At 53.2% G+C, this 26,491-nt stretch overlaps 9 protein-coding genes across 9 annotated transcripts; 3 read left to right on the top strand and 6 right to left on the bottom strand.

The window, feature by feature from the left end:
* Window positions 1–346: 346 nt before the first annotated feature.
* Window positions 347–2,080, bottom strand: CCM_09141 (pyruvate dehydrogenase kinase; the record flags this gene model as incomplete). Its single annotated transcript, XM_006674275.1, has 4 exons — window positions 347–1,240; window positions 1,346–1,628; window positions 1,691–1,810; window positions 1,911–2,080. The coding sequence occupies 4 exons, from the start codon at window positions 2,078–2,080 to the stop codon at window positions 347–349; spliced, it is 1,467 nt and encodes a 488-aa protein (XP_006674338.1).
* Window positions 2,081–4,536: 2,456 nt separating this feature from the next.
* On the top strand, window positions 4,537–8,388 carry CCM_09140 (ubiquitin C-terminal hydrolase (HAUSP), putative; the record flags this gene model as incomplete). Its single annotated transcript, XM_006674274.1, has 6 exons — window positions 4,537–4,762; window positions 4,845–4,992; window positions 5,054–5,513; window positions 5,560–8,037; window positions 8,099–8,228; window positions 8,279–8,388. 6 exons carry the CDS (start codon window positions 4,537–4,539, stop codon window positions 8,386–8,388), a joined length of 3,552 nt encoding a protein of 1,183 aa, XP_006674337.1.
* Window positions 8,389–8,858: 470 nt separating this feature from the next.
* Window positions 8,859–10,462, bottom strand: CCM_09139 (protein kinase, putative; the record flags this gene model as incomplete). The annotated part of the gene is made up of 6 exons (XM_006674273.1): window positions 8,859–9,061; window positions 9,102–9,297; window positions 9,367–9,458; window positions 9,551–9,742; window positions 9,807–10,147; window positions 10,209–10,462. The coding sequence occupies 6 exons, from the start codon at window positions 10,460–10,462 to the stop codon at window positions 8,859–8,861; spliced, it is 1,278 nt and encodes a 425-aa protein (XP_006674336.1).
* Window positions 10,463–10,936: 474 nt separating this feature from the next.
* Window positions 10,937–11,455, bottom strand: CCM_09138 (phosphoribosylaminoimidazole-succinocarboxamide synthase; the record flags this gene model as incomplete). The annotated part of the gene is made up of 2 exons (XM_006674272.1): window positions 10,937–11,257; window positions 11,303–11,455. 2 exons carry the CDS (start codon window positions 11,453–11,455, stop codon window positions 10,937–10,939), a joined length of 474 nt encoding a protein of 157 aa, XP_006674335.1.
* A 537-nt stretch (window positions 11,456–11,992) lies between these two features.
* Window positions 11,993–13,435, top strand: CCM_09137 (uncharacterized protein; the record flags this gene model as incomplete). Its single annotated transcript, XM_006674271.1, has 2 exons — window positions 11,993–12,048; window positions 12,100–13,435. The coding sequence occupies 2 exons, from the start codon at window positions 11,993–11,995 to the stop codon at window positions 13,433–13,435; spliced, it is 1,392 nt and encodes a 463-aa protein (XP_006674334.1).
* Window positions 13,436–14,403: 968 nt separating this feature from the next.
* On the bottom strand, window positions 14,404–16,864 carry CCM_09136 (uncharacterized protein; the record flags this gene model as incomplete). The annotated part of the gene is made up of 4 exons (XM_006674270.1): window positions 14,404–15,051; window positions 15,373–15,573; window positions 15,646–16,026; window positions 16,787–16,864. The coding sequence occupies 4 exons, from the start codon at window positions 16,862–16,864 to the stop codon at window positions 14,404–14,406; spliced, it is 1,308 nt and encodes a 435-aa protein (XP_006674333.1).
* Window positions 16,865–17,979: 1,115 nt separating this feature from the next.
* On the bottom strand, window positions 17,980–19,811 carry CCM_09135 (uncharacterized protein; the record flags this gene model as incomplete). Its single annotated transcript, XM_006674269.1, has 6 exons — window positions 17,980–18,179; window positions 18,264–18,403; window positions 18,743–18,903; window positions 19,328–19,338; window positions 19,673–19,712; window positions 19,758–19,811. 6 exons carry the CDS (start codon window positions 19,809–19,811, stop codon window positions 17,980–17,982), a joined length of 606 nt encoding a protein of 201 aa, XP_006674332.1.
* Window positions 19,812–19,937: 126 nt separating this feature from the next.
* Window positions 19,938–22,901, top strand: CCM_09134 (uncharacterized protein; the record flags this gene model as incomplete). The annotated part of the gene is made up of 5 exons (XM_006674268.1): window positions 19,938–21,098; window positions 21,155–21,525; window positions 21,590–21,817; window positions 21,923–22,394; window positions 22,452–22,901. The coding sequence occupies 5 exons, from the start codon at window positions 19,938–19,940 to the stop codon at window positions 22,899–22,901; spliced, it is 2,682 nt and encodes an 893-aa protein (XP_006674331.1).
* Window positions 22,902–23,276: 375 nt separating this feature from the next.
* CCM_09133 (uncharacterized protein) lies at window positions 23,277–24,488 on the bottom strand (the record flags this gene model as incomplete). The annotated part of the gene is made up of 1 exon (XM_006674267.1): window positions 23,277–24,488. The coding sequence occupies one exon, from the start codon at window positions 24,486–24,488 to the stop codon at window positions 23,277–23,279; it is 1,212 nt and encodes a 403-aa protein (XP_006674330.1).
* Window positions 24,489–26,491: the final 2,003 nt, after the last annotated feature.

Below are 26,491 nucleotides of genomic sequence, written 5' to 3'. Positions count from 1 at the left end.
GACTGCCCAAATACCTCGATGTACGAGGAACACGACCGAAGAACTCCTTGCCTCGACCAACAAGAGAATGAAGATGAGAAAATTCCAAGAGAAATTAAGAAAAGCAAAACAGGATGAAGATGCTGGTGATGCGAACCTCGCAACTAATTCGAATGTCGCTTTTGGGGCTCAATCCCATTTGCCACCAAAGCCCATCTTCCGGCAAAGTCCCTGCCACGAGATCTCTGCCGACAAAACAGGAACCCAATTTCCAAAGAGTATGTTCGACAAAGACAACAGGCCGGAGCCGCCGGGTCGCCCACGTAGCACATATATACAGATGGGGTGGCGGCATAGGCGCTGTTTCTCATACCGCATCCATGCTGGCGCGCGTGGTGAGCTGCTCATTCTTGTTGCCGAGCCGCGAGATTTGCAAAAAGGCGTCGACGCCATAGCCCTCGAGGCTGTGGACATGAAGGCTTCCGGCCCAGTACTCGGCGTAAACGCGACTGAGGGGAAGGCCCATGCCGAGGCGCAGGTTCGGCGGGCGGCTGGTGAGGCTGGAGAGGGAGTTTTGCAGTGATGGGGTGTGTGGCGTGGCTGTTGTGAGAGGCTGGTCTTGCGGTGATGGCGGCGGAGGTGGTGTTGGGTAGGAGGGCGCCTTGAGGTCGGCGCGGCCGAGCTCGTCAATGTGCAGCTCCTGCATGGTGGCGGCCATGCGCGGGACCTGGCCGAGGTTCTCGAGGCGGTTGGCCGACTGCGGGCCCTTGGAAAAGGACCAGAGGTACGGGAGCTCCTCGCGGGGGATGCCGCCGCCGCGGTCTGAGATGCGGATGATGACGTGCTCCTGGGCCTCGCAGATGGTGACTTCGATGGGCGGCGGGGGTTCCACAGTGGCGGGGTTTCCGGCCGCGGCCGCCTTTTCCTGGAGCTTGGCCTGCCGGTCAATGACGGCCTGGACCGAGTTTCGGAGGAGTTCGCCAATAATATACTCGAGGTGGCTGAGGATGTAGGGAAAGGAGGCGCCGAGGTGGCCGTCGATACGGATGGCGGGGACCTGGGCGTCAGGCCCATTGGTGGAGCGGGCGAGGGTGGTGATGGCGCGAGCGCAGCGGTCAATAACGTCGCGCGCCTGGCATTTGATAAAGACCTCGCCGATGAAGTCGCTCTCGGAGAGCTTAGCGCCGGGGGAGAAGTGCGGCGAGTGGTAGGTCTCGGTGAGGGAGAGGTGCTGCTCAGCAATGACACGACGGGAGATGCGCTGGTGGGAGGGATGTTAGCGTGTTTGCTGAAGTCCGAGGAAGCAGAAAAGGAGGGGGAAGACGGTGCAAAGTAGGATCAAGAATGAAGAAGAACAGGGACGTACGGATCGCAAAATGGTATTCATAAACTTGTCGAGATCTTTCGGGTTCATCAGGCCGCCGCACTCAAGGATGCCCATAGCGAGCTTGGGGATGACAGTGAGGTGGCCCTTGAGCATCTCGCTGATAATCTTGCAGAGGCGGTCATTGTCCTCGAGGGTCTTAACTTCCTTGATCTTGCGAAAGGTGTCAAAGGCATTGTAGTAGAGATTGTAGACGTCGTTGATGTGGGGGTTCGTGACGACGACGTATGGGAGCTGCTGCATGTCGCGGAGGCGATGGGCGATTCTGCGCTATGTTAGTTCTCGATTCTTGCCCATTTCTTCAAACTATTTGTCAGAGCAATATACCTAGAGGGTAATTCTGTTCGTACATAGTTGGCGGAGCTGATGAGGCGGGATTCTGTGAGGGAGCGGCCAAAGACCATGAGCTGGCGCAAGCTTATGGGGCGGGCCTCGCGAGCAACCCAGCTGCCAGAGTGTCAGCGTGATCAATTGCATTGTATCTTTTCACTGCAACATCGCATTTTTTCCTCTTCTTAGATATCGTAGGAGTGAGCGCAAGACATACTCGTCAAGGATAGAGACGGGGCGCCACGCTCCAGCGGCCGTGGCAGCTCCGCGGCCGGCCATCGGACACCGATGCGACGAGGCGGCGCCGAGTCGGGAAGCGAGGGCGAGGGCGAGGGGGTCGAGGAGCCGCTTCCGCGGCCGTGTCTGGCGCATCGAGCTCGACAGCATAGCTCCCGGGCCATGCAGAGGTTGCGTCTGTTCCTGTGTCTCGGTCGAAGGGGTCCCTGGGTAGGGGTAGTCGCTGGTCGTGTGTGCGATGGATGGATGGGCAGGCGGGCGAGCTAGTGGGCGGAGGAAGCTGGCTGGCGGCGGGACGAATCGAGTTGGAACGATGCAGCGTTGAGGGCGAAAACGGTTCAATGAATGGTCGATGGAATCACAGAGGAGAAAAATGAGGAACTTTGGGGGTGTGAGGAAAGTGTCGCATGTGTGGAAGTAGTCCGGCGCGCGCGAAGCTTGTGACTGGGCTGGCACGATGGACAGTGACAGCTTTGATTTTTGGGGGCTCTTTCTTGTCAGGATTTTTACCCCACAGCGAAGCGGTATCGGCTCCTCGATCCAGGCCAAGGCGGGCAAAGTTGGAGACGAGGGACCGCGCAAGACTCACGAGGGCATGGACAGTGAGGATGCTTTTCTGAAGGGGCGTGAAAGGGTAAAGGAAATGAACCAAGACATAAAAGGCCGCAGCATTGGGAGAAACGAGGCAAAGAAATAGTCGTACGGGGGCTGCGTGCCTACCTCTAGTAGCTGCCTACCAGGAGCTTCCCCTCATTCGGCAACCCATCGTTCCCCGCGTTACAGGGCAAGCTGCGCAGTGCTGTCTCTAATTTAGTGTTCTGGTCTGGCCATTTCGAGCTACTAATGCGGCCATCTGGTCTTGCTGCAGGTCATTTTGCTGCCCAATGCTTGGTTCTACGGTAGCGACTGAGGTTGGCGGTGTCGGGGGTAGTACTACGGATTCAGACAGCCATCTAGAAGGCTAGAAATGAGGCGCTGCTCACGACCCAGACGTATTCGCGGCGGAGAATGGGGACTTTTTAATTTTATACATTCTACGAATTTTGCCCCTTCACAAAGTGGCCCGACAGCTTCTTCGTAGTGTTTCGACACCGGCTGTCACGATGAACCACTCGCTCCAAAGGGGGGAAGCGGGAGAGACGATCGCCAGCCACGTTTGTTGCCGGCCTTTCACATGTTGGCGGTGGCGTGAGCGGTGGTGCGCGGTGACATGGGCAAAGCGGAAGCCATCCAGTGAGCTTGTCTCGCTATGGCGAGAAGCTACCTGGTACTTGAATACAGGATACACCTTGTGCTACCTGGGGTTGGCAGTTTGACACGTCGATTGGGGGGTTGTAAGCATGTGCATAGTCCTGACGCGATGCAGGCAAAATGTACAGGCTGCCCGGCCTGGCCTGGAACAATGCAACGGTTCTGGGGAGTAGGAGAAGACCTCGGTTGGCTGGTTACTTGAGAGTATATCAAGGTGTAATAAATTATAATTTAAAGGACATAAAAATGAGACTAGAGAAAGAAAATCTTGATACGGGCGACAGCCTGGTGGGATGCCTGCTTAGTGCTTTGCAACCATCCGTCACTCGGCGGGGCAAAAGGTTAACCAAGGAACACTGAAAGTTAGTGAGTACGTGGCCAGTGGCGAAGCGGGCGCAGGCAACCCAGTCCCAGCTAAACAAGACCAAATGGTGGTTAAACTCAGAACTCATTCGAGGGTTGACTTGTGCACAACCCCCCCGAGGTACCTGCCCACTCTACGTAGACTGGTGCTGGACAGAGGTACCTGGATGCACCGCGTCGGCGTTGCATGAACAAGGTACCAGCAGTCTCAGGCATGCCAGGGCTCGCCAGGGCTGGTCAAGTACCTGTAGGTACGCAGACCACGCAGACCACAGACAGCTCACAACGCCGCGTCTCTTTAGTATTTGCATCATCATAGACTTACTCCTGATGCATGTAACCGCATGGCCGTCCGTCATTTTCCTCACCGGATTCCTCAACTAGCACCACATCACTAGGAACCTACCCCCATCTAGCGTTGGACAAGCTCCTTGGTGCCGCTGCTATTTACGGCTTCCTACTACGCATAACCGACCTGCCTGCCCTACCTCTGCCAGCTGCACCCCGCCGCAGCCGTGACGTGACGCCTCCCACCACCACCCATCCACCGACTTCATTCCCGCCGCTCCTCCATCTCACCTCGGAGCCCCTGTCCCTCCCCACGGGCTTCTCTTCTTCGTCTTTTTACGGCGTCCACGGCCCGAGTCCGTAATTGGCAACCATGGTCAGTCGCTCCTCGCCCTCGATGCCCCCGTCGCCTGCCGTCTTGCCCCCGTCCCTGCGCTTGCTGCCTCACGATAATTTTTCTGCTCCAGCTGCCACGGCGACGCTTCCTGCTCCCCCCAGTCTGCATCACTTCACCCGGTCCTGATTCTCAACCTTGACCGTCGCCCAGTCGCATTGCTTCGTCGTTTCCCTCGCAGCAGCAGTTTCTCCGCGCAGCCTATGCACACCACATCTCTAGCCCCGCCCGCCCAAGCTTCAGCATCCAATACCCAGATTTTGCACCTCTTGATACCACTTTTCTTCATATCCTTTTCTTCATCGCCCCAATGGACAGCTCGGACTCCGAATCCTCGCCATCGCCGCGCCTGCGCGTTACTAACATCACCATCTCCACCCAGAGCTATAACATTCCCTCTCCCAGCGAGATGGATGTCGATCACGAGTACGTCGACGTCTCCAGCCTCGCCGACCACGATTCCATCGCCATCATAAACCCCGACAATGCCGATCAAGACACTGAAGCCCTCCAAGATCTCCCTCTGGCCAACGACTGTATGTACTCATGCCGTCAACTGCTCTTCTTCATCACCTCCAAAGGCCCCCATGCTGATATCTTCTTTCCACCTCGTCGCAGATGACGCCATGAAGGAGATTGTTCTTCCCCCTCTGGCCGACCAGCCCAAGATCCTCGAGGACAGTGTAAACACATGGACCGTTGAAAACTGGCGTAGTCTTGGCAAGAAGGAACATGGTCCTGTCTTCCAAGCTGGCGGAAACCCTTGGTGCGTCGCCCTCCACGACCTTGCCCCGTCTCTCGCCACATCATGCTAACAGCTGCTCTAGGCGCATTCTACTCTTTCCCCACGGAAATAACACCGATCACTGCTCCATCTACCTCGAGCACGGTTTCGAAGCCGACGCCATACCGGACAACTGGAGCTGCTGTGTTCAGTTTGCTCTGGTTCTCTGGAACCCCGACGACCCTAGCCTATACACCAACCATGCCGCGCATCATCGCTTCACCAAGGAAGAGGGCGATTGGGGCTTCACACGTTTCGTAGAGAGCAGGAGAATGTTCAACATACCCTGGGAGAATAGCTCTAGACCTCTTCTTGAGAATGAGACGGCCAACATCACTGCCTATGTCCGCATCGTCGAAGACGAAACCGGCGTTCTTTGGCACAACTTTGTCAACTACGACTCCAAAAAGGAAACCGGCTATGTCGGTCTCAAGAACCAAGGCGCCACGTGCTACCTCAACTCCCTTCTCCAGTCGTTATATTTTACCAACGCCTTCCGCCAGGTAAGCATAGTCTTCTGCCTGCAACAACTTGCGCTGACATTAGTAGGCCGTTTACGAAATCCCCACAGAAAATGATGACAGCCTCACAAACTCTGCATACACCCTACAGCGTTTATTTTACCAATTGCAGACTTCAGACCAGGCTGTGGGCACAAATGAGCTAACCAAATCTTTCGGTTGGGAAACAAGGCACATATTCGAGCAACAAGATGTTCAAGAACTCTCGCGCAAGCTCATGGAGAGACTCGAGGAAAGAATGAAGGGCACCACGTCCGAAAATGTTCTCCCCGAAATGTTCAGCGGCAAGATCAAGACGTACATTTCTTGTATCAATGTCGACTATGAATCAAGTCGTGTCGAAGATTTTTGGGATATTCAGCTCAACGTCAGCGGTAACCAGAGACTCCTCGACAGCTTCCGGGACTACATCGAGGTCGAAAAGATGGACGGCGAGAATCAGTATTTTGCCGGCGACGAGCACAAGCTACAGGACGCAAACAAGGGCGTCATTTTTAACAGCTTCCCCGATGTCCTCCACCTTCAACTCAAGCGATTTGAGTACGACATTCAACGGGATATGATGATGAAAATCAACGATCGCTACGAATTCCCCGACGTTTTTGACGCTGCGCCTTACTTGAATGATGATGCTGACAGATCCGAGTCTTGGGTATATCAGCTGCACGGCGTACTTGTTCACAGCGGTGACCTTAATGCTGGCCACTACTACGCCTTCATCAAACCCAAGAAGGACGGCTGGTTCTACAAGTATGACGATGACAAGGTCACCAAGGCTACTCTGCGCGAGGTTTTGGAAGAAAACTATGGCGGCGAGGAGCGTGTCCCTGAAGGCTATACCAGAGCTCCTCTGCAGAAAAAAGCACCAACTGTTCGCCAGAACAGCGCTTATATGCTGGTTTACATCCGTCAAACCCGCGTTGACAAGATCCTCCGTGACGTTACCCAGAATGATATCCCCGCCCACCTCCAGCAGCGTTTTGAAGAAGAGAATGCGCTCAAGGAAACCCGTCGCAAGGAACAACGTGAAGCCCACCTCTACATGATGGCCAAGGTCATCACCAGCCAGACCTTTCGCAACTTTGGCGGTACAGACATGGGTCGCTTTGACAACAGCAACCCCGAGGATGAATCAGCTCCTAGGTCGTATCGTGTCAAGAAGGCAACTCTCATGGAAGACTTCGTGCAACAGGTAGCCGTGGACATAGATCAAGACCCCCGAAAGGTCCGTCTTTGGCTTATGGTGAACCGACAAAATAAAACGATACGCCCTGATCAGCCTGTTATGGATTTGCGTCTGACTGTGGAGGAGACTTATGCCCGCTCCGCCGCACACAGAGACTCGAGTCTTCGACTTTGGGCCGAGGTCGCAACCGAGGTTGACAACGACGGATTTGCCATCTGGCCCTCATATCAAGCTCCTGCTTCCAATGGTGCTAAGGAGGATACAATTCTCCTTTTGCTCAAGCACTTTGACGTGGATAAGCAGGCGCTCCACGGCGTGGGTCACGTCTACATGCCCAAGGATAAGAGAATCGAAGACATGGTGCCGCTGATCCACGCCGCCATGGGCTGGGAGCCCAAGTTGGCTGATGATGAACGCCTTTTGCTATGGGAAGAAATCAAGCCCAACATGATTGAGCCTCTTAAACCTAAGTTTACTCTGAAGATGGCTGAGCTGCAGGATGGTGACATTATATGTTTCCAAAAGACATCAGAACACAAGTTTCAGGCCCGCATGTCGGATGCGCCCAGCAAAGAACAGGCTTCACCAAGCGATCGTATGGAGGATGCTAGAGAGTACTATGACTTTTTGGAGCACAAGAGGACTGTGAGATTTCACGCTCATCCTGCTCGATGCGACCAGGAAAAGTATCCCGCGTTTGAGCTTGTTCTCAACTCCAAGATCAACTACGACACATTGTCCGAGAGCGTGGGAACCTACCTCAACGTGGAACCAACACACATTCGTCTATGGACTGTCAGCGCGTCTACAAACAACCCCAAGGCGCCGGTGAGGCGAGGTACTAACCCAACCCTACGACAAATTCTCAACCCGACCGGAGGCAGCCTGAACTCAAGTCAAAGGAATGACGCATTTTACTTTGAAGTGCTCGAGATGAGTCTAGCAGAATTGGATACCAAGAAGAGTATCAAGGTTACTTGGCTCAGTGAAGGTCTCACCAAGGAAGAGCAATACGATCTCTTGGTGCCAAAAACTGGAACGGTTGAGGATTTGATCCAGGCTCTGGTCAAAAAAGCCAAGATTGCAGACGAGGCCGAAGGAGGACGGATACGCGTTTACGAAACGAGTTCTAACAAATTCTATCGGGAACCTGTCCGCGAGCATGCTGTGCAAAATCTTAGCGACTATACGCAAATCTACGCAGAACGGGTGCCCACCGAGGAGCATGACGCCAACGAAGCCAACTTTATTCAGGTGTTCCACTTCCAGAACGAACCCAACCGCACTCACGGTGTGCCGTTCAAATTTCTTCTCGTTGAGGTACGTCTTGTAGCTTATTAGTGGTCATGCAATATTGCCAGATGGGACTAACACGACGCAGGGAGAGAAGTTTACAGATACCAAGAGGCGTCTGGAAAAGAGAACGGGTCTCAAGGGCAAGAGCTTCGAAAAGATTAAATTTGCCGTTGTGCGTAGAAGCAACCCGTCAAAACCTCGCTACCTTGAAGATGGTAAGTGTTTATGCCGCTCCCCTATCATGATCGTTGCTAACACTTGGTAGACGATGAGCTCTGGAGCATGGTTACATCCGAGGACGACTTCCTCGGCTTAGATCACATTGATCGAACGAGATCTGTACGAAACGGATCGGAGGCACTATTCCTTCGTTGAGTTGGGCAGGCGCCCTTGGGTGCGACCTGTTGGCTGCGTGTATGATGTGCCGTGGGCTAAATCGCTAGGAAAAGGCATCTCACGATGCGTAGAAGTGCTGGCTCGCAGGACAGGCTTCCCTGTTGACGTGTTGGAGAGGAGTTTGTTTCTTGTTTCATTTTGTAGCACGACATTACAAGTATAAGAGTATCTGGGCGCCGCAAACTGTGGCATTGAAAGATGATGGTTTGAATGGCAATGGCACCGTGGTATGCAGTGCAATATGATTACTCCATGAGCGCTGCGCTCAGTGGTGTTTTGCTCGTCTGATTGAAGCTTGTACATTGCCCCCCTAGGTCTGCGATACCGTGGTCAGCATAAAATGTATCGCACAGTAACAGGACGTACGTAAGAGCTACCCGTACGAGTTTCTTGTGCTTAGCAGTCTCAAATGCTGTCATCCTCTTTCCATATCTGCAGCCGCGCAGGAACTAAGAGAGCCACCCGTGTTGCAGCAATTCTGCGGCAGATTTGCGCACCGTCGGGTCGATTTCGAGCATGCCTTGTATAAAGTCGATGAAAGTACCAATTTCGGTCTCGGGCATATCAGCAGGCCTTATAAAGAGTTTCACTTGGCCATTGAGCAAGCGCTCGAGGCTCGTCGCCTTCATATTGGGAATTCGAAAAAGCGCCCCTATAGATTTGACGTGTGAGCAAAGAATAGCGCAACTGACCGTGCGATGGAATACAGGGGATGATACCTTTTGCATCAAAAAACTCTGCCGAGCGACGCCCCTGGCTAAGCAGGCCGGGCGGAAACTGGCCGAGGATTTCGACCATTCTTGCCAATTGGTCATCCTCGGCGGTCCATGTCCCGTTCTTTGACGCATTTCCAGAAAAGAGAATTATGCCTTGAACAAACTCCACAATCTGGTTTGCATCAGGCAGAAAAGTTGGCATCAGTTATTTTAGCACAGAACGGCCGGTTTCTATGCTTACAAGGCATCCGAGGCTCCATATATCAACTCCAGTATCCCAGGGCGCGCCAAGGGTTACTTCAGGTGCTCTCAGCGCGGGTGACTGGATTCGATCTGATAGATGTTTTTCCCTCCAAGAAGCTAAGGGCAGGTCAGTCGGGGTCTTGCTTTTTCCAGCCGGAGAACAGGCTGATGGATTGACGCACAAACGCCAAAGTCGATAATCCTGACGTGCAGCAATGCCACTTCGGAGACGAGCGGTGTCGTGATGACCTCCCGGAGTGGGACTACAGCGCCATTGTGGTCATTGGTCGTCCGCGGAGGAACAGATTCGAGGTACTGCGAAATGGTCTCGTCTGGGGTTTCCAACTCCAAAAGTATATTCGTCGGCTTTAGATCTAGTGGTCAGAATCAGCAATGAACCAAACCAGGTTTTGGTTACGCACTGCATTGGCGCCGTACCTGTGTGAATGACGCCGCATTCTCCGTGAAGAAAGTCCAGCCCCCTCAGAAGCTGCCGCGCAATCTCCTTGACTGCCTTTACCGGCAGCCTTCCGTCTTTATACTTGGCAGCTTGGAAGCTGAGATGGTGGCCCAGCACGTCGAACACAAGGCCAACGTGGTCTCCGTTGGGACCCCGATGGCTAAACTGCTCCCGGCAAGGCAGCAGGTGCCGACAGCCCGGATGCGAGCTGGTCCGGGACACGTCGGAGATGCGCGCGAGGATCTCGCGCTCAAAAATATGATGAGGGGTGCCGTAGCAATCCGCCCTCAGCAGCTTGACCGCCACGTATCGCTGGCATCTGCGCGCGCGCCATCAGCACGCCGGATACATTCTTTTTTTTTTTTGAGGAGGAAGCTTACTTCAAGTCTCGGGCAAGCCACACGGTGGAGTACTGTCCGTATCCGATCTTTCGTAGGATGGTGTATCGCGCAGAATCAAAAGTGTCGCCTAGCGAGACGCGGTGAAACCCTCCAGGTCCGTAGTAATCCGGTTCTTCGGGGAATCGTCGAGCGCTGACGACCGGCTTTGGCGACGGGAGCGGCAATGGCGGCGCAGAGAGCTTGTGAATGCGACTGCGGGCATGCGCCAGGGTTGCTTTTATTCGATTCATCATTTTTGTTTCGAGTTGCTGGATCAGCTAACTAGCAGAGCGCGTCACAGCCTGGTTCAAACTATGCGCATGTGTACATTTGAGCGGCTGAACATTGTTCCGCCGTCCTGTCCGCTGTGCCTGAGGTCATCATGGAGATGCCTTGGGCTTGGATCGTTTGCTGGGTCGGATTGTACAATCAACTTTTTTGTCCCCAGCATACGGGAGCCGCGCGCCGAGATGATCATTTTGTTGTGTAAGTCCGTGGTGGGACTAGGCTTACTGAGCAGTTCATGGGCTGAATGGCTCAATCTAAACTTGATCAAGCGTAGATGCGGTCTTTTACCAACCCCACGATTAACTAGTGTAAGCCCCACGAGACCTGTTAGATGGGACTTGGAATTATTTATAGAATTCAAGGGTTTATTTTTAGTTTAGTTTCATAAGGTCCCCGCAGCCGTTATTTGCCCTTTTTAGGCCTCGATCTGGTTGGCGTAACTACTTGTCGCCGACTAGTTTCCGAGCCTGTTCTGGCGAAATGTTCTCGTCCTTTTCGCCGATAGGGATTCCTGGCAGAGCTGAAGTCCGTTCGGAACTTGGATTCCGTGGACAGTTCCGCTCTTGGAGTATTCGCTCCAGGCTGAGCCCGTGATGTAACCACGGACGGATCGCCTCAATCGGAAAGACCTTGAGGGAACGGATGTGCATGCAGCGGCCGCGAAGAAGGGCGCGCTCTACGGTAGTGACGATTTCCGCCGGAGGACTCATGCTGATTACATGGTGCTTGAGCTCGGTAACTCGCTGGCGGAGGATGTCAAACTAGTGTGAGGACAGCTGACAAAGGATATGCCCTTTATTAGGAACACCATTGGAGAGGATCTCGTCATAGGCCGAGATACGGTCGGTCACGGCCATGAGCAGCGAGGCGTCATCAACGCTGTACAGCTCGCGTACCTTTCCGCTAGCCACGAGAGGGAGCGACTGTAGCTTGACGGTGGTGATGCCAGTAGTAGCCATTGTGACGAGGGAGCGTAGCAACTTAGAAGGATGCAGTCGTCGCGCTGTAGGTACACTTGAAGCAGAGAAAAGATGCGATGCTTGTATTAGTAAGATTATTCGGTTGATGTAGGGCAAGATACCCGATCATGCCCACCACTTTTGCTGGTGCTCTATCTTGCCCTAATAAATATCAGGCACCTAAATATCACAACACAACACCAAAAAGTGGGATCCACACCTGCTTCTAATTTACCCCTCAATAACACTGTATACTTGCCATCTTTCATCAAGTTGATGCCTTCGCAGCGACGAGAAAACATATATGCTTATTCTGAGTTTGAGATCACGGCTGTCCTCCGTTTAGCGGAGCGAATACGTGGCCAGCCATGTAACTGCGACCAGTCCCAGCGACCCGCGTCAGGAGCGTTCAACTGGGCCATATTTCTACGCTTTCAGGATGGAGTAGAATGGGTTTTCCGATCACCGCACCAAAATCGCTTTGCGTCAAGTGATGTCACGTTAGCGAGTAATGTTCTGGCCAGTGAAGTTGCGGCTATGAAATTCGTTCGAGGGAACACCTCGATTCCAATCCCAGAGGTTTTCCATTACTGGTATGTCAAGGAACGCCTGGCTGGACTTATTCAAAGCTGACAGGTGCCCAGCACAGACAAATCAAACGATGTCGGGGTGCCATATATTCTGATGAGTAAAGCGTCTGGGATCGCCCTCGCTGCACACGACTGGCAAGCGCAGCGCCTCTCAAGCCCGCAGCACACACTACAAACACAGCCGAGAAAGACGATGCATCATGACGACAGAATGAAGGTCATGCAACAGTTGGGATACTATTCGTCGCAGTTATACCAACTTCGATTCCCGAGTATTGGGTCGCTCTTTGAAGGCGCCGATGGAGCTTTCGGCATCCAGCAATGCTGTTCTCCTGGACATCTCTTTGAAGGTCGCGATAGTATTCAAGAAATTACGCGCGGTCCTTTCACCTCCTCGCGGGAGTTCTACACATCGCTTGTGGCTGCTCTACAACTCCATGCGGAGCAGCTTTCAATGGGCCATCACTTATTTATGGCTCCAATCCCAGTTCCTCAAGAGTATACCAATATATCAGACTACCTTCTTGCAACAGATTCTTGGAACGACTTCGCCATCCTTGGAGGTAAGGTGGAGTCAAGTGAGAACCGCCTACAATACAGCATTACTGGCCACTTTCTACGTGATGCTATCATACCTCTACTAACAGGGGAGAGAGAAGAGCAAGGAGCTGGGTTCCCACTCTGCCACCCAGATCTTAGTGACCAGAATATCTTTATTGACGAAGAGTTCAACATCACCTGCATTATCGACTGGGCATTTTCATTTACTGTTCCTCCTGCCCAGCTCTGTACGGCCCCTGGTCTCCCACATCCCCGAGACGTGGTAACCGATCCTCGACTCCATGACGCCTATCGTGATGGCTTTTCTTACGACGCAAACGCCGATCGTGATAGCTTTTCTCACGATGCACACACCTGTGTCCAATCAAATCCGCTTCCGCGAGATTGGAATACAGGCGCCGCGATCTCCCGATTTTTACGAATTGTTTATATGGATAGTCTACAGGACTATCACCATCTAGAAGCACTTTGCGCACTCTGTTTCGATGGTAAACCCTTTGATCTACCGAGTATACTCTCCAGGCAGGCCCTGACACCCGATGCCATCAATTTACGGGAGCTCCTCGCCGCTGATGATGACCCGCAAGAATTGACGCGCCGGCGTGACACCGAATACTTTCAGGCCGTTGGCCCTACCCGTCTAGCTGTCGCTCGAAAATTGACGCTTGCGTATGAGAGAAACGCTCGATTTGTGGCGGATTATCGCCTGTGGAAATGGGTTGGCGCTGTCTACAGGTCTTCTCTCGAGTCATGCGTCCGAGAGGATTGCTATCGCCTCGAATCTCGGCTGCGAGGCAGAACTACGAGACAAGTAGAACTCGCGGCATAAGATCAGCACCTGGACGTTGTTTTGCCATCAACTGGGCTGGTGATTTCTGGAGACAGCATCTGGCTATAGGCATATCTGCGGGCGCTCGTACACGATGCATAGTCGATTGTAGAGCCCACGCGGGGAGCTGCGGCGGAGGATGGACAGGCGGGCCGGGAGTGGAAGTCGGCGCCGTGCGCGGCTTCTGGAAGCTCTGACGAGGTGTACGGGCCGTGGGCGCACGTGAGACTTCATGGTCAAGTTTTGCACCGAAGCAAATAATGACCAACATCAAGAGCAACGCTTTGAATATAGAAAGCCCATCTCTTTTGCCTCTGATGATGATGAAAGTAAGTAAGGGTGGCATGACAGCACCTGAGTGTGGGATTTGCGTGGCAACGCAACTGAACGCGGAGACGACGGCGGGAGCCCCGAGCAGAGTTCTGAGGATGACGGGCGCGGCCGTTGACGTTGACGGCGCGCTTGTTCGTAGTAATTCGTTTGGAAAGTTCAGCTTTGGGACCAACACGGCTGGTGTGAAACTCGACATATCGGGCGCTGTTGGTCGCGCTCAAACTTGAAGTTGACTTGCCCCACCACTTGCTCGAGCATCGGTGACGGGTAGTTCAACGCCATCGTGGCAGACGGCCTCGGATGCGTGGTTGTCGTTGCTCGTGTCTGTCATGATGGGTGGATGAGTGATGAGATGACAGTTGAGCAGTCGGGTAATGCTCGACCATGGCTAGAGAACAAAGAAAGTCTCGCCAGCTGCCTTTCTTCTCTGCTCAGCTTGTTTTCTTCTGCCTTTTCCTCGCTCTTAATGCAATTGTACGACGACACTCGAAACATGGCACAAGCATCCAAGCATGCACGATCATCAGGCGTTTCTTTGGTGGTGCCGAGTTTCGTCAGGCATTCGTACAGTGAGAACGAATCCGTGCAAACCACCATCGGAATTGCTGGCAGGTCCATCGATTTCGCGATCCTGTTCAAGGTGGTGGAAAGGGCGTAGCCCACATCAGCACCCAGAACCATGCTGTAAAGCTCTGACGCCAGCGCGCTTCGGGTGACGCGCTTGCTCTTCGTGGAGCTCCAGGTAATGATGTTGCCCTGGATGGCGATTTCGGCGGAGTTGACAGGTTCCTCATTGCCCAACCGTTGATCCAGCGGACTTCAGCGAGCTCACGGCGCTCGTAGGACTGGCGCAGCGCCATGATGTCGATCATTAGGCGTTTTTCCTTGGTGGTTCCAAGCTTTGTCAGGCATTCGTATAGCGAGAACGAATCCGTGCAAACCACCATTGGAATTGCTGCCAGGCCCATCGACTCCATGATCCTGTTCAGGGTGGTGGAAAGGGCGTAGCCCACATCAGCACCCAGAACCATGCTGTACAGCTCCGATGCCAGCGCGCTCCAGGTGACACGCTTGCTTTTCGTGGAGCTCCAGGTGATAACATTACCCTGGATGGCAATTTCAGCATGGTTGACGGGTTCCTCGTTGCCCGAAACGATCACATAACCCAGCTGGGAACTCAAATCTTTGTTGTTGGCAAAGGAACTGTCAATAAATACGAACAGCTTGGCTGTTTCTAGCTGGATGGGCAGGTATCGGAGGCCACGGTTGCCGTTGTCGATCTGCTACTGAATCTGTGCATTCAGGCGCTTGAAATCGTCTTTGTCGGGCTCCTTGAATTGCGCCGCAACAGAAAGGTCGAATGCGGCTTCCGGCGCGCGGACAACAACCGGGTTTTGCCTTGCGGCTGAGTCGTCTCTCTTTTCTCCAACGTTCTCTCTTTGCCTTTTTTATAGGCTTCGAGCTGCTGCAGGATTTCGGCGCTCAGGGGCGTGGTGACGCCTTGCATCAGTCGCATGGTGTCGGCGACGACCATGTTGTTGTGGTTTGTTTCCCTCCCGAGTCTGTCGAAAATCGTCGGAGTGTGTAATGTTGATCTCGGCGACGCGCTGCTCCAGGTCCGCCCTGTCCTTCGGCTGGTTGCGATTCGTTATGAGGTCGAATGCTGCGGCTTGGGCAATCTGCATCTCGATGGCACCCTTTCGTTCGGGGTGCTTCTCGATGAACTCCATAACCGACGTGGACTGCATAACGTCGCTTGTGTACTGGGCGATGGACTCCAGATGACCCACGTTGAACGTGGTGATCTAAGTCGCGATGCGTGCGTGTTCTAGCTGCATCGCCGCCAAGTTGAGCGTCTTGTCATTAATATATCTGACAAGTGCGTCCCACGTGTCACTTCCGAACCCGAAGTACGGTTGTTCCTTGGTCCCATCGTTGAAGCCTGGTCGAGTCGCCGTTATGGCTCTCTGCGTCAATATCGTGGCAGCGACCTGAGTGTGCAGGTCGTCGCGTTCCAAGTCTTGGCTGTCGTCGGTCTTCGCCGCCTCCTCTTTCGCCAGGGCACGATATTTCTCAAGCTGGACGAGGAGTTCGGCGCTAAGGGGTGTGGTTACGCCTTCTATCAGACGTATGGTGTCGGCCACTACTATATTGCTATAGTTCTTCTCCCTATCAAGCCTATTTCGGACAGCTCCAACGACGGTCGGGTCGACGTACCCGAGCCAGGGTTCGCTCAGGGTGGTTGCAGGCTTGGCCCCCTTGGATGTTAGGTAGCCGTCTCTGCCCTTGCGTCGGTATCTGGCCAGGTTGTCTCTTTACCCTTTTTTTGTTTCCTCATCCGTGTTCCGCTGACTGACTACTCTGCGTGTAACACGGGATCAAAGGGATGCCTGCGCCACCCCTGACCCGCGAATGCAGCTCCGACGGGTGCCTAGGACGATCAGATTACACAAGGCGGTTTTCTTGTCAGCATTCGAGACATGATATAGGCACCCAAATGGTGACACGAGGCCCAATATAGTACCCGCAGACACCAGGTCTCGGCCCCCAAGGGGGCTTCGGCATAGGTGGCTTGAGCCGTGATCGTGCAACACGGTGGTTGCTGCAAGACTTGGCGAGTGAGTTTTTGTCGGACAGGAGTCCTTGAAAACCGGCTTTGATTGGAAGATGCATCGGCTTGGCCTCGCAGATCAGCATCGCCAACTTGCTATCTGAGTTGCTGAGGTGTCACGGTGGTAGGTGGTGTGTGGCTGCGTGCATTATCAACACGACAATTCGCGTTGAGCATATGCATATGTGTCACTGATCAGGTCTTATCCGTGTTGTCCTGTGTTGGCATTTGCATTTCCGGCCGCTATGTGTTACTTGGCTCACAGTGTCGAACACATTCTCTGAGTTCTAGGCTCGGATGCGGCCCATTTCTCAACCGTTTCGTTCTCTTCTCTGACTGGGTGGTGTATCTACCCGACTTGCGACCATGTCTCTTATCCGGCCTTTGTCATTCTCGTTGACGAGTACGGCATCCAGCGTGGCCATCATGCAGAGCCACCACAGCGCGAGATGCGTTGTTAGCTGGGTCTCGCCATTCAGGCTCATCGGAACGGCCGCGATCTATATAAACGGCTCGCCATCCTCTACTTGGACAGCTATCTCACAGAGCAGCAACACCACAGCAAGAACACCACAGCAAGAACACCACAACGAGAACAACGGAGCAACACCTGAAAAGTCCAACGCCAACATGTCACCATCCAATTCAGATTCCCCCACCGAGCTTCGTTTCCCAAGCAGAAAGAGCTACGAAGTTTACTGCGCGCGAGGGAATGTTCAGCCCCTCGACTGGGACGACATGAAACCTCGTACCTTCGATTTGCCCTGGGTTGTTGCCAAGCCGTTGTTCGCAAGATTTATTGAACGCTTGAGTCAAGGCCTTACTTTTGCGGCTATGAAGGGCGCAGATCCTGAGCGACTGGTGATTTTCTACTTTGACAACTCGGACACCCCCACCGACAGCAGGAACAGCCCTATACACCTTCTCGAGAGTGACACCACCTGCACTTGGGGGTATTTACGCCTCGGAAAGGAGAGCAAGTCCGAGCACGAACTTCTCAGTTATGCTCCAACAAAGGGATACTCATGCTCCTCCTACCGTGTCATCATCAAAGTCATGGACGAGAAGCTCCTGGGACTCATCGCCAAGATCGTGCTGGAGGAACAGCAGGCGAAGAATCGGAACTGGGAGAGCGCGGTCTTGGAGTACTTGGAAAAGGCAGGGCTTGTCGATGAGGGCGAAGCAGAGCTTGTCAAGGAGGACTAAAAGGCCTAGTTGGAGCTGGAGGAGTGTATGGGGCCTGAACTGGTTCTTGTCATCGACAGGAGGTAAAGGCTTCACAGCAGTCCGGAGAGGCAAACCTTGCCACGGTCCTTGAGATGGGTCACACTACGAAGCAAGACATATTCATCGGACGACCTAGCATGCTTTCAGGCATGCGACACATCTCAGACCGTTGACTGCCTACAGGGTAAGCTGTCATGCCACCCTTACTTACTTTCGTCATCGTCAGAGGCAAAAGAGATGGGCTTTCTATATTCAAGGGTGCTCTCTCATGTTACTTGAAGCAGGATATATAAGAGCACCTAGACGATCAATTTTATTACTTTAACCCTTTAAACTTGAAAAGAAAAGCTGGTCCTTGTAGGTAAATTTACTTTTAGGGTCGAGGTAATCTAGGCTCGGTGTCTCTGTCCACGGTGTAGAGAAGCGGCACGTTGACCAGGACGTGCAGGATGGAAGCAGACGGGGGACGCTGGGGGGGCCGATGTGTAGGTGGCTCAGATGCCGGGACATCAGAGCCAGCATTCGCACGCACGCAGCAGCAAAGAATCCCGTTTAGCAACACCGCGGAAAGTGCTGTATTAGAGGCTTTTCGTCTCGCTTCAGCGGTACGATTTGATACGAAAATGATATCGAGACAGCAACACCTGCAAAGTATACATTTGGCAGTATAGGCGGCATGTGGCCCGTCGCATTCGTGTTTCGGTAGCGGGAGAACATCACCAGAGTTATACGCGAGCAGCGTCAAGGGGCGCTCGTCAATAGAGCCGTCCTTGTTGCGAAAAGCCCTCGTGGAAGTACTGCACCTGCGTTACGCAAACGTCAAATGTCCCGAGAACTTCAAGTTTTGACTGGTGGCTCTCCCTCCGCAGCAGCGAGGTCAAGACGATCATCTTAGTCGCTCTGCTCAGAGGGCGTAGATATATCGGGAGGACGTGTAAACCTCAGAACATTGGACTGTTGTACCCCAGATAATCGTTCGTACAGCGCACGCCTAACCATCTTACGGCAGCCTCATCACTAAGCACGGCTTCTGTTAGCAAATGCGCATGTGTCCCAGCTGGCGTCGGGTAACGTACCTATGTGCCTGCCAAAAAGTTCTTTTCCAAGAAGTGTTTCATGCGATTCCCCGTCCATACTTTCGTCGGCCCAGAACGCCTAGTATGCTGGCAAAGTGGTACGCGGTGTTGTAGTGGCCGCTCGGCGAGTTGGCGCTCAGGAGGCTCGCGGGCAAAAAGTTGTCAAACGACGTGCAGTCATCGTCCTCGACCCAAGGTTTGGCCTTGTCGAGAATGGAGGACTGCACAGTCGCTCGGGTCCAAGAGCTGCAGCAGCTGGGGACGCTCGGGGTTTTTCTCGTCACTGTCAAAGTCCATGGGTTGTTACGGTTACTCGGAAGCTGCGAAGGTCATCTCTGGTCATCTGAGCATTCTTGAACTTGTTCAGCGGTCGGCACGGGCTTGGGACTGCGAGATGGAGGCATGGGGGAAGATGTCTTGAAGTATTATTTTGGCTGAGGTGGCACGTGTGCGCGTCGTCTGTTGCGTTGTGTCTTTGATCTCTCACAGTATGGAGGTAGGGCTGTATTGGTGCAGCCGAACCAGAATGAACGACTGGTGTGATTAATGAAAGGGAGAGCGGTGGTTGTTTGTTGACTGGCTGTGGCTTTACGGATGATCAAACGCGACGATGGAGGGTAGGTAGGTAGGTAGGTGCCTACATACGCGAGTGAGGCCTGTTTTTGAACAGGTAATTTTCCCCTGTCACAACGCTGTCAGGCTGCTATTACCGGTTAAAAATATTTATATTTTCTATCAGCCGTGTTAGAGGTTAGAGACCTGATAGCGTCTTGATAGAAAATTTGCGATGGGAAACCCTAAGGCGCACAACTGAGGTGCAGGGTAGATCTTAGCGAAACTTGCCCTCCTGTTGGTCATGGACGTGGTGGATGAGGAGGCATTTTATTATCCTTGGTTACAATTTGTATTGTCCAAAGGATTTCAAAATGAGTAGGGCAGGGATAGACAGATATCACCTGATATCTTGGCCAAGGGTGACTTACGACTTACATGACCAGGCGATACTAACACCTGAGGCACCCAATTTGCACTAGGCATCAGTCACAACATCAGTCACAACCTCAGTCACTATCACCGTTCGTAGCCGCCTTTTTAATTCCTGCAGCTCAGGGCCTTGGTGATTTTCCATTTCAGAGGGGATTATCTAATTTGATCCTGCTGCCTGCTCTTTTACCCCTTGATTCCACCCCATCACGCTCCATCACACTCAACCGCGCTGACATAGTAACCATTCTACATTTCCACGGTACGCAACATGGATGACTTCGATAGTGTCTCTTCAGAGTACTCCCCAGACGAGTCCCTGACGTGGCGGAGTGACCTCCTCCGCTGCCTTCGCAGCATTCAGACCACCGGTGACTTTTCTTGGACCGACTCCTATCACATCTTTGTCAATCCGGCTCTGGACATTCCGGGCCATGGAAAAGTTGCACTGCCCCTATGTCCTCGCGTCGCGCACGAGATCAAGCAAGCGTGCCGACTGGCGCCCTTCGGCAACGGCCATCAAACCGTCGTTGATGACTCGGTTCGCAAGACGTGGCAGCTGGATCACACGCAGTTTCGACTCGCCAACCCGCACTGGCAAGCGTTCCTAGAAAGCGGTATACTTGCTCCGGCCGCCCAGCGACTTGGCTTAGTCGGAGCCCAGGCGAAGCCACACAAGCTCCTCCTCTACGAGCCAGGGTCCTTCTTCAAGCAGCACAAAGACTCGCAAAAGGAACCTGGCATGGTCGGCACCCTCGTCGTTTGCTTGCCCTCGGAGCACGATGGTGGCGAGGTCCATCTGTCGTTTAAAGAGGAGAACCGCACGTACGCAACGGGCCCAGGGTCCGAGTTTGACATGACAGCTATGGCCTGGTTCGGCGACGTCTCGCACCAAGTGAAGGAACTGAGGTCCGGTTATCGCCTCGTGCTAACATACAACATTGTCGTCCCGACCGTCGAGGGCCCGAAATCGGCCGCCTTCTTCAACACCCAGGTTGAGAAACTGCAGCGCATCTTGATCGATTGGCGAGAGACGGACCAATTCAACTGCCAAGTGTACTACCCACTTGACCACCAGTACAGTGAGTCGAGTCTGTCGCTGGGAAACCTCAAGGGGCGGGATGACGTCGTGCGCCAGGTTCTGCAGCTCGCCGCCTCCAAAATTGGCTTCTCCATTTTCCTGGCGAGCATGACCCATAACAAGGAATGCCAGGAGGGCTATGACGAGTTCGACGAGTCCGAGGAATGGACCGTGCTAGACAATATGTATACCCCTCAAGGGAAACTGATTGCCCACGAGATTGTTGTCCACACGGACGAGATCCTCTGCTCACAGCCCTTCTATGGTGATGATATGGCCGCCGACAGCGAGGATGAGCCCGAGTATCTCGGCAACGAGCACGCGCCGGCCCGCTTTAGGTATCATGATTCGGTTCGATATCCCATCCCTCATCCAGCTCCGCTACCCATGTGTCTAATTCCTCCAAGGTTCTCGTCATCTGGGCCAAGAATAAGCTGGATTCCCTCCTTGGTTTGGATCGCGACGGCTTGCTTGTAGATGCTCTGGTATCCGAAGTACTGCATGATCTGGAGAACCATCAGGACGGCGACCAATCTGTGGCCTACGCTACGAGTTTCATAAAGGCCTGCTGTGAAAGCGCCAGGCACAAACCAGCGTCGACTCTGCCGCGGATACTAGACTGTGCTTTGGCGGTTAACAGCAGCGCCCTGTACGAAGCAGCTCTGAAAGCTGGCTGCCATCTGGCCCATGTTCAGAAAACGCTTGCCCGTCATATTGAGCAGGACTTCTCCAGGCGTGCCGAGCCTGGGGACTTTGAAAACGAAGAGTGGAGTAAATGGTATGCTACTCTGCTTTGGCAGTCTATTTTCTCGCCAGATTTTGTGTTGACCGCCTTGTCTTAGGCTAGGAGTTGTTGTGAAGAAGGATATGAGCCTCACATCTTTGCAGTCCATTCTACATGGCGTGGCATTCCATTTTAGCGCTCGCCTGAAACCGTCGTTTCGGAGCTGGGAAGAGGCCACGTTGGAAACCCAGCTCAAGACAAAGCCGCAGCTAGATTTAGGCGACCATGACTTTATCATGAAACTCATTCAAGCGCATCATGCCGATATCGAGTGGCTCTCGACAAGGTAAGGAGACGCAATCTCGTTATTTCTACCCTAGACCTGATATATGGGACCGAAGAGCCAATGCCCAAGGGGAAACCAAGTTTCGTGCTAATACTGGGATGACAGGGTACTTTCAGAGCTATGCGCGCGCGGCAACAAGGCGTTGCTTCGTCGGGTCCTGGATACAGTATTTGAACTGAGAGAGCGTGAATTCACACCTGACGAGGCCAAAGCTATTTACCGGCATATACTAGGAAACAGCATCAAGGTCTTCTCGGTTCGCATCACCGAGTTTGGTGTGGGCTGTTACTCGTCTAGTGCCTTTACCTCGCTGGTGGACCGGAGCCTCGGCTTAGGACTTTCAGACACGCTTTGCCCGATTTTTGAGGAGAGCCGCAGGGGATTCCAGGCTGCCGAGCTTCCGCACGAAGCGGAATACGGCATCGCCAACTTCCTCCGTGATCTGGTCAAAGTTGTGCAGAAGAATGACCAGTCCGTGACGCCGCAAAGTTCATCAGTGCTGGCAGCTTTCTTTGAAACTGTATTGACAAGATTCTTTTTCGACCCGGCGCCAAGCGCTCCCACGGAACGGTTCAAGGTCAGCAAAATGCACCCTACAACGTAAACAAATGAAGCTAACGGCACATGATTTTAGGGTTGGGCCTCTCCGGCGCAAGGATGTGGCGACGCGGCCTGCAGCGCCTGCAAGGAGCTGGACGAGTTTCTACTCTCAGAGGACCGCACGACAGTTCGCTCTACGCTGTCGTACAGCCTGGTTTGGCATGTCCGAGAGCGCGTCAAAAAGGACGGGCTGGTCCGCCTCGAGACGGAGCTCGACGAATCCGGCGTCGGCAACCGCCAGGTTCTTGTTATACACAAGGTTCGGACCATGTTGCAGATGGACGTGTCTCTCTACGAGTCGAAAATTCAGGCTCTGGAACGGCAAATGGAGCCGCTTCAAGGAGAGTGGATGCGGAAGCTTCTCGGCGATGCCCTGTATGGTAAGCTCGTCTTGCTTGAGGGCGTGCGGCAAGATGCTCAGGGGGGACGGAAGAGGCCCGCTGAGGAGAGTTTAGAGAGCGATGAGAAGCGTCGTCTAGTTTGAAGAGAAACCGAGGTACAAGGCACGCGGGACTAATTAGGTTGCGTAGGGGGGGTTGTCGTGTTGCATAATTCTTGAAAGTGCTGGTGCCTGGTAAGAAGTTCAACTAAAAAGCCGCCATGTAATGCTCTCTGCTATCTGGCTTATTAATGTCGACAACGGGTTTCAAGTATGCCCCTACCTCCTCCGCGCGTACGTGGCTTCCCAACCTTGTGATTTCACGCGTCTGGATCGTCTTTGTAGACGAATTTCCCGCGATTCACCCATTTTGTCTCCCGTTATGCTTCGACGTGTGGTGCAGAGACCTATCGGTAGAACGCAGACCCCGATTTGGCAGTTTATAACACCAGTATATGAGAAGACGCTCTGCGGCGTTGCTTATTGATTCCTATACGACTGGTGCCGGCGGTTACAAATTTGCTCGCGCCAATCGGACCCGTACTCGCTCTCCCAGATTCCCGCAACCTCCTCCATGACCTCTTTGCTCACGTCTTTCCAGCCTTTGCCTCTGGTCTCTTGGGCGTGCCTCGACAGTGTGGTGATGTCAAAGCAGTGCCCTGCCCAGACGCCCCTCGTGATATTTCCCTTGTAGCTCATGCTGGCTGATGATGACGAGGACCAGCAGATGCGCGACATGACAACCTCGCCAAATCCGAGCACGTCAATCTTGGGTCCGTGGATGTATTCAGGTTTCAGGGCGACGGCCTCGGCGCGGACAAACTCCTTCGTCGTCAGGTTGCGAAGTACCCAGCGCTCGTCTTGGGGCCAGTAGTCGGACTCCTCCACGAGGAGCGCCGAGCCTATGAGATACGCCACGTCCACGTAGCTGCCCCGAGCGCTGCAACGGGCGAGGAGCTTTAAGGACTCGGATAGGAAATTGACGTCCTTTTCGATGTAAGAAACGTTGGGGTACGAAAAGTGATGCAAGGTGAACTGAACTGGAGGAAATTGCACTCCATCCGGATAGTCCTCGGTGTACATCTTGTTGGTGCTCGTCTGCCAAAGCTCCTCTCGCTCAGTTTCCGAGAACAACTTGGGCGGGTAGTCACCTGCTTCCACGTCTTCACCCACACAAACGATGTTCTTGCCAGCCCACCGCCCCAGGAAACCAGTATAGAAGTTGTGTATATACTCTTGGCTCACGGCCCAAAAGTACCGACTCGTGGTACCGAGACATACGACATCGTCCACCAGCTCGATGTGGGCGAAGATAAGTTGGTGCACTTCCACCGGAAGCGCAGAGAATTTGACGGGCTGGTCAGTCTGGGCGATGTTGTCACCTTGGGGCTTTGCCCGTTTGCGCGGTGGCGAGTCCACCACAGACGCCGTGCGCTGATGTTGTTTCCGCTTCGCAAGCCTGTTTGCCGAGCTGTCCTCGGCGAGGTCGGTGGAAGGCGTGCCATCACCGCCGCGCTGGAGCTGGGTCGCTAGGCGGCTGTTGATAAGACGAGGTGTCGACGGCCGGACAGGGACAGTGAGAAGGCTCACGAGGACTTGGGCTGATCCGTCAAAGAGAATCTCTCCGAGCTTCCCTCCCCAGGACAAGGAAAACTTGGCGCGGGGGGCTACGAGGTGAAACCTCTGTCCCATTTTCCTAGAGTTCAGGTATGCTCGCTTCAAGGTGCCTGGAGAAAGATTCGCGTCGCGGTTTTTTGTTTGTTTGATGTGTTGTGCTGTGCTATTAGAACAAGGTCCACGCTAGCACATACTAACAGCGCACAACAGCACTGTAGGGGGTGCCTTATAGGCAGCCTACACAAACCTAAGCGGTTTTTGGAAAAAAAAAAAAAAAAAAAAAAAAAAAAAAAGAAAGTAGCTAATTACCTGACCAAATCAGACGAAAATCGCAGAAGAGCTTGTCGAACAGCGCGAGTTTGCAGCGCCACTGTGAGGCAACGCTTTCGTCTCCTTCCGAATCAACCGTCTCAAGCCCGCAAACACTGCTCTCCTCTCCGATGCGCAGCACTGGCAGCGGGCTCTTGGTGATCATCAGCGGGCGGCTTGCGTTCGCGTCGTCAAGATTCGCGGCTCCATGACTAGCAGCTGTAGTGTGCACGCTGAAATTAGAAACAGGATGACGAGTACGAGCACGAGTTCGAATGCGCCAAGTGTAGGCCGCGAGATGGCCGGATACCGTTCAACATGGGCTCAGGCAAGCCGACAGAGGACAAAAGAAGACGGCAAAGAACGCCTTGCAACCTTTGCCGTCTTTGATTAGGACATTACCCGACCTCTAGGACCTTGTTGTACGCCAGCAAGGACCAAATATCGAGGTGCCTTTTTTTTTTCGTTTTGCAGGAGGACTCCGTGGGCTGTCGGCCTAGGCTTTGTTTGTATGTAACGCTGCTATACTCCTCTTTCAAGCTGCACGACTTTTAATACACCTGATAGAACATAAAGAACGAAAAAGTTCTCTCTCTATACCGGTAGCATTAATCCTTTGGCCTGGTTATTGACGAGTGATGGTCTAGACCATGGGGAACACTCGACCTGGAAATAGCGTTGCGCCATCAGGTGTGGTCAGGGGAGCAGACGCACCAAGCCGACTGACTGGTCAGCGATTTAAGTAAGCTAGGCATATGGCCCGCGATTGATCTGACAAGGCATCCGTCGCCTCGTGCCGTGGCTCTCGTGATCTAGATCTCAGATAACCTGTTCCAGATCCACCATTTTCTTAGATCCACGGCTCCTCCCGTCCGCCATATTTATGGGGTTGGGATACTAGATTATCACGCACGCTGGTTTTTTCGATGGGGGTTTCCCCCCCGGTCCTTGACCATGGGTCAATTCCGCACTAGAAGAGCTTAAAAAACTACCTACGCGCGTGAGGCCTGTTTTCTGACAGGGCACTGGACACGTTTTCCACTCAACATGTAATTTTCCCCTGTCATAACGCTGTCAGGCGTCTAACACGGCTTCTAAAAAAACAAATAAGATCTTTAACACGTAGTAGCAGCCTGACAGCGTTGTGATAGGGGAAAAAAACCCCTTCAAAAAAGAGACCTGTCTAGTACCCTGTCCAAAAACAGGCCTCACTCGCGTATGTACCTAACTAGTTGCACCAGGATGCCGTCGCCGACTTCCAAAAATGACATTAGGACGCAATGGTGGCGAACGGTATAACTACTCTCGGCAGCGCCTTGAGATTTGTTGGCGACTTGCCGGCGTTTGTCAAGTCATGAACCAGTGGGTCAGTTATCGGTACACCTGTCTTTTTCTTTTTCTTTAACTTTTAGTGCCTGAAAGAACAAGTGCTACCAGGCCTTTCTTGAACATTTTTTAGATTTGCATTCGATAAATGGAGTGCCTCTTACGCGCCGCCTGTAAGTGCCTCGAATAAAAGCGCTGTGGTGTTGTGAGATGTGTGTGTAAGAGGAGGGTGGTGGAGGGAGAATTTGTTAGAGGGTACATGGTCTCTAGTATAGTGTCCTGCAAATTCCAAGATCCTGTAAATTCCAGGCCTCCGATAAATGTGCTAGACGTTGCCGCCATAGAGGTAGCCTAGCCCGTTACTAGATCGTTACTTTTAGGATATAAAAGCTAGAACTAGTAATCTATTAAAAAGATTAAAAAGATTAAAAAGATTAAAAAGA

This window comes from Cordyceps militaris, assembly GCF_000225605.1.
Source record: "Cordyceps militaris CM01 unplaced genomic scaffold CCM_S00008, whole genome shotgun sequence".
Lineage (NCBI taxonomy): Eukaryota > Fungi > Ascomycota > Sordariomycetes > Hypocreales > Cordycipitaceae > Cordyceps > Cordyceps militaris.
Note: the sequence above shows the minus strand (reverse complement) of the source record. Positions and strands in the feature narration are given on the sequence as shown.